General features: G+C 33.8%; 1 protein-coding gene across 4 annotated transcripts; it reads left to right on the forward strand.

Moving 5' to 3' along the window:
- The first annotated feature begins 209 nt into the window (after positions 1-209).
- Positions 210-2,964, forward strand: LOC130733864 (uncharacterized). 4 transcript variants are annotated; one of them, XM_057586144.1, is made up of 6 exons: positions 212-458; positions 1,168-1,435; positions 1,572-1,821; positions 2,032-2,085; positions 2,180-2,261; positions 2,426-2,964. In XM_057586144.1, the coding sequence occupies exons 3-6, from the start codon at positions 1,751-1,753 to the stop codon at positions 2,636-2,638; spliced, it is 420 nt and encodes a 139-aa protein (XP_057442127.1). In that variant the 5' UTR covers positions 212-458; positions 1,168-1,435; positions 1,572-1,750; the 3' UTR covers positions 2,639-2,964. The 4 variants fall into 4 exon arrangements, 3 of the variants coding, with proteins under 3 accessions (XP_057442126.1, XP_057442127.1, XP_057442128.1); XR_009017655.1 differs by having other exon boundaries at positions 218-1,052; positions 2,620-2,964; XM_057586143.1 differs by having other exon boundaries at positions 210-1,435.
- The last annotated feature ends 1,859 nt before the right edge of the window (positions 2,965-4,823 follow it).

The raw sequence follows: 4,823 nt of genomic DNA on the forward strand, positions 1-4,823 counted from the left end.
AAACTTGAACCTAAAAATTAATAAATAAATAAAAGTAAATCTGGTTATCAAGGGGGAGATATGAGCTGTAAAATATATAATTTACAATTAAATAAAATGTTGATTCTATTCATTAATTTCAAATTGATAGATGATAGATTTTATCATCATTATCCTCTACGTCCCAGGCCACATATATATTTTAGATAAGTTATATATTGCTTCAAAAGTTTAATCCAGTAGATTTGGGAAAAAAAAGGGCATCAGATCAGATAAATATAAAAACAGCTTGCAGTGTGCCCTGTTTTTAAAAAGACACCAAATCTTCCGCAGATCATGGCTGCATATAGGAAAGACACCCTAACATACCCCCTTGGTGACAGCTGTTCCCAGCAATTCTGGCTATGTAGATGTTGAAGAGACAGCAGCTTCGATGATCTACATATTTACAAGCGAATGGGATTTAGTTGCCGCAGAGAGTCAGTATACACAATTGCTTCCTTTTAATGTGGATTAACTTTCAATTTTTTTTTCCAAAAATAGACATTTGAGTAACCATGCCTCCCAGTAGATCGTTACGGTTCTGGACACTTCCGTGAAATCGTGAATCCCCTCCTCAATCGTCCTCCCTACATCATCGATATGGAGCAAGCATGGAAAACCTTAGCTGTATTGAGCTGTATTCTGTGAGTTCAAGTAGGGTTAGGATTGAGGGTACTCGAAACCTGCTAGCAGTGTTGCTTCATGGGCTGCGTTGGGGGAAGTTATTTGCCTTTGGAAGTAGGGTTAGCAGCTAGCAGCTCTCTCTCCCACCTTGCATCTTCCCTTGATTACCATCCTCATTCATCCCCTACTTCGCTGAGACTCTGTTATACCTATTTTTGTGTGTATTTGAGTCTACTGTCCTGTTCTTATTTAGAGATATGAGTTCCCGTGTCAACCCCATTAATACTCTTTGTACAGGAAAGAGATTCCTGAAAATTAGGAGTAGGGTTATCAGGATGTGGGATATATGCCCTGTGAACGACCCATTGAATCCATTTGCTATCCATATTGTATTAATTGATGCTGAGGTTGAGTCTTAACCATATATATCAAGCTCACAAGCAATTTTTTTGAATGTTAGTAGTCATCGGTTTGTGTTTTGTGATATTTAGTGGCTTATTTTGATTTTTTTGCTAATGATAGGGCAACAAAATTGAGGCCAGTGCTCGGAAGGAATTTATATCTAAGTTCAGATCAGAGCTGCGGGAAGGAAAGGTCTACAGGATATCTAACTTCATAGTTGTGTCCAATAGTGGTAATTACATGGCTACTGGCCACGAATGCAAGCTGGTTTTCAATGAAAAAACACAGTCCATACTGGAGGAAACACCTTCCATTCCACTGAATGCATTTTCATTCAAGAATTCTGAGGAGAAATTAGCAACTGGTGGTGAATCCGACTACCTAATTGGTAAGAACATATCTCACACATCCATAATCTAATTAAATTGGTTTGTTCATTGTTAATTGTTAATAATTGAATAATTGAATTTCCAAATGGCCTATTCTGAATTTTTTACTAATTATAGTGAATGATTGTTTGACAGATATCATTGGCTTAGTCACAAATGCCTATCATTTGCAATGACCATTAACAAAAGTCAAGGGCAAAGTTTATCTCATGTGGGTGTATATTTGCCGAAGCCTGTTTTTACACATGGTCAGCTATATGTTGCTGTTTCTAGGGTGAAGTCAAAGGATGGGCTAAAGATTCTAATCAGTAGCGATGGTACTAGCACACCCGGTGCCACTAAGAACATTGTCTATAAAGAGGTGTTCCAAAAAATATATAGCTAGGTATGCTGGTTAATAATTATGTATCTTTATAAAGAAGAGATCTCTCATTTCTTTGCTTGTCAATTCAATTTCTTGAAATTCATGAATTGGTACTTTCTATTTGTACTTCCAGTTCAATCACAATTTTATTCACCTCCATACATGACTTAAATTTCATTACGGAATGTATTTTCCAGAGTAGTAATCTAACATTCTTTTGCCTCATTATAGTGCTCAATGTGCATCATACTTGCTTCCCAAGCGAGCTCTTTACAATATGTCAAGGTAATTGATTTTGTTTTTGTTCTTCAAAACTTCCAGCATGACTTACATTACATGGTTTGTTTGTCTGATATATCTATCTTTTTTTCCCTTCTAGATACACATGCTGTGCTGGTTACATGCCCTGCAGCAAAAGGTGTGGAGAAAGTAAATGTCTTGAATTTTGCTTTTGCACTGAGGTATAGAAATTCATATTTTTTCCCCTTTCTTGATATACCTGATATTGGTAGATTTTATTGTGTGGGTATTTTTGTGGTAGATCATTCCTCCCCATGAGTCAGGTTTGGGCTGTGATGCTTTAGCCATTGCATGATTTTAGCTGAATTGTATACTGGGATTTCAGGAAATAATTGTTGAGGACATAAAATATGGGCAGGGTAGGAACATAGTTAGCGATAGCACCTTCGCGCAGCGTAGCGGACCCCTGAAATTGAGTGATTTACTAGCGTTTTTGCCCTTTCTCTATATGGCTACTGTTATTTTTCTTAGTTTATATTATATATTTGTTAAGGTTAAGTTCATCTTTCATATTTGCAGGAAACTGAAGCAGAATTGAAATTGAAAAAATGTTCAGGAATTGGCCAAGGTAGAGTTAAATGCAGCCTTAGCAAATGTGAAGGCAGCCCAAATTGAAAATGTAAAATGTCAAAATGTGAATTATTATACACGATTTTCAGTACAGTGGCATTAAGGTTGTGGTGGGTCCAACCTGATTTGAAAAATGTAAAATGTAAAAATGTGAATTTCTTATCCTCAATTTGTTGTATATGTACTTGGTTTGCCTCTTCAAAAGAAGAATCAGACCACTACAACTTTCCTTATGGTTGTGCTGAATTTGAACTGCGTATTATTTTGTCAATGGAAAGATTTGTTTTCCTTGCATCATTATGTGTTTCTGGGCAACTATACCATGGCGGCTTTGACATTATTGAGTGGCTTTGACATTATTGAGTAACTGCTTGGTTATACAAACATAGCTTTCTAACTTCTAAGTATTGATCAATGAACATGCATGTTAAAAAGATTAGGTATAATGAGGTTTCGTGACATTTTTTTTGTTGCCAATAAACGAACTATTAAGACATGTTTATCAAAATAATCATGTTCGAAAAGAAATCCCGGTACCCTTCGTGCAACGCACGGGTATAATCCTAGTTTTATTAATTAGCCTATTTTATTGTTTGAAGATAGCCTATATTTTAAATAAAATTATGCAGTTAACCAATTAGTTTTCACTTAGTTGTGACACGTGATAATTAAAAATAAAAGTTAACTAAATTAACAATATTATTATTTCAAAAGTACTTTATATTTAAATTATAAATTATTATATAAGTAGAAAATTAGTCTATTACAATTAAAAAAATCAATGTTTGTAACCAATTGGTTTCACTTAATTGTGACACGTGATAAATAATAAAAATTAACTAAATTAAAAATATCATTATTTCGAAAGTAATTTATATTTAATTTTTTTTTGCTTCATGGGAAAGTGATTTAAGTAGATTAATAATTTTTAAATAATAGGAGATGAAAATATTAAATTAGTCTATTATTATTAATAAATCAATATTTGTAATTAAGTGAGTAGTCTATTTTACTATTTATGAATAATAATTTTATTTATTTATTATTTTAGTTAGATTAATATTTTTATATTTATCAATTAATATTATTATAAATTATAAATTATATAATAATAAAATAAATTAATTTGGAATTAGGATACTGAAAGAAAATATATAACTGGTATCCTATTATGTTCTATTCTAACTCCCTCCTCAGGATAACTTTTACGCATGATGGACATGATATGATATGAGACAAGATAGTGTTATCATATCCTACTGGCGCAACAAACAACATATAACAATAGGATATGATTACTATCATGTCCTGACCACCAAACAGGCCCTTAATTTCCTAGCTTGGTTTATCTTATCATTTATCTTTTTCAATTCAAGGATGGATCATCATCATATCAATGTAGATCTGTCCGACTCTATCCTAGGTATTCAAGGATGGAAAAGTACGAAATCGAGATCTGGATTGAACGATAAGAGCCAGAAGAGCAAGGGATCAAAGCATAGGAGGAAATAGAGCACTTCCATGGCTGTTTGAAGCTCTCTCCGTCGTGAAGCAGAAGCAAGGGGTCGAAGCTCTCCGTCATGAAGCAGAAGCGGGTTGAAAGCTCTCTCCGTCGTGATAGTTCTATCGGGTCGAAAGCTCTCTGTAACTCGAAATCCCTAAATGGAGCCCATGATCCTGATTTGTTTTGTCCCTAAATGGAAAGAAAAAACAACGATAAAATGAAAGATTAGTGGCGGTCCACAAACTGCATGCCACTATAAATTACTTTTTTTGTAGTGGTAGTTTTATCTTATAATCTTATTGCATTTTGTATCAATGTTGTTGTTGGAGATCGACCTTGCTGTAACTGTATACAAATGTTTGATTATTTGTGCTTTATTTTTAGATGCTATATCTATCTATCCTTGTTATCCATCTTGAATTATTTTAAATTGATGATCATGAACATTAGCTAAGAAAAGTGATTAAGTTAGCAGTACTAGATGTGTAATACTCACAGTCAGAGATTAATTAATCACCATCATCCATGGTGTTGAATGCTAGCTGTATTAGATATTAGGATATATAAGATAATTGCAGAGAAATCATGTGGTTTCAAATTGTTTCATCTTCCAAATTTTTGGAAAGAGATCAGCCACAAGAACGAAGAG

This window comes from Lotus japonicus, chromosome 1, assembly GCF_012489685.1.
Source record: "Lotus japonicus ecotype B-129 chromosome 1, LjGifu_v1.2".
Classification (NCBI taxonomy): domain Eukaryota; kingdom Viridiplantae; phylum Streptophyta; class Magnoliopsida; order Fabales; family Fabaceae; genus Lotus; species Lotus japonicus.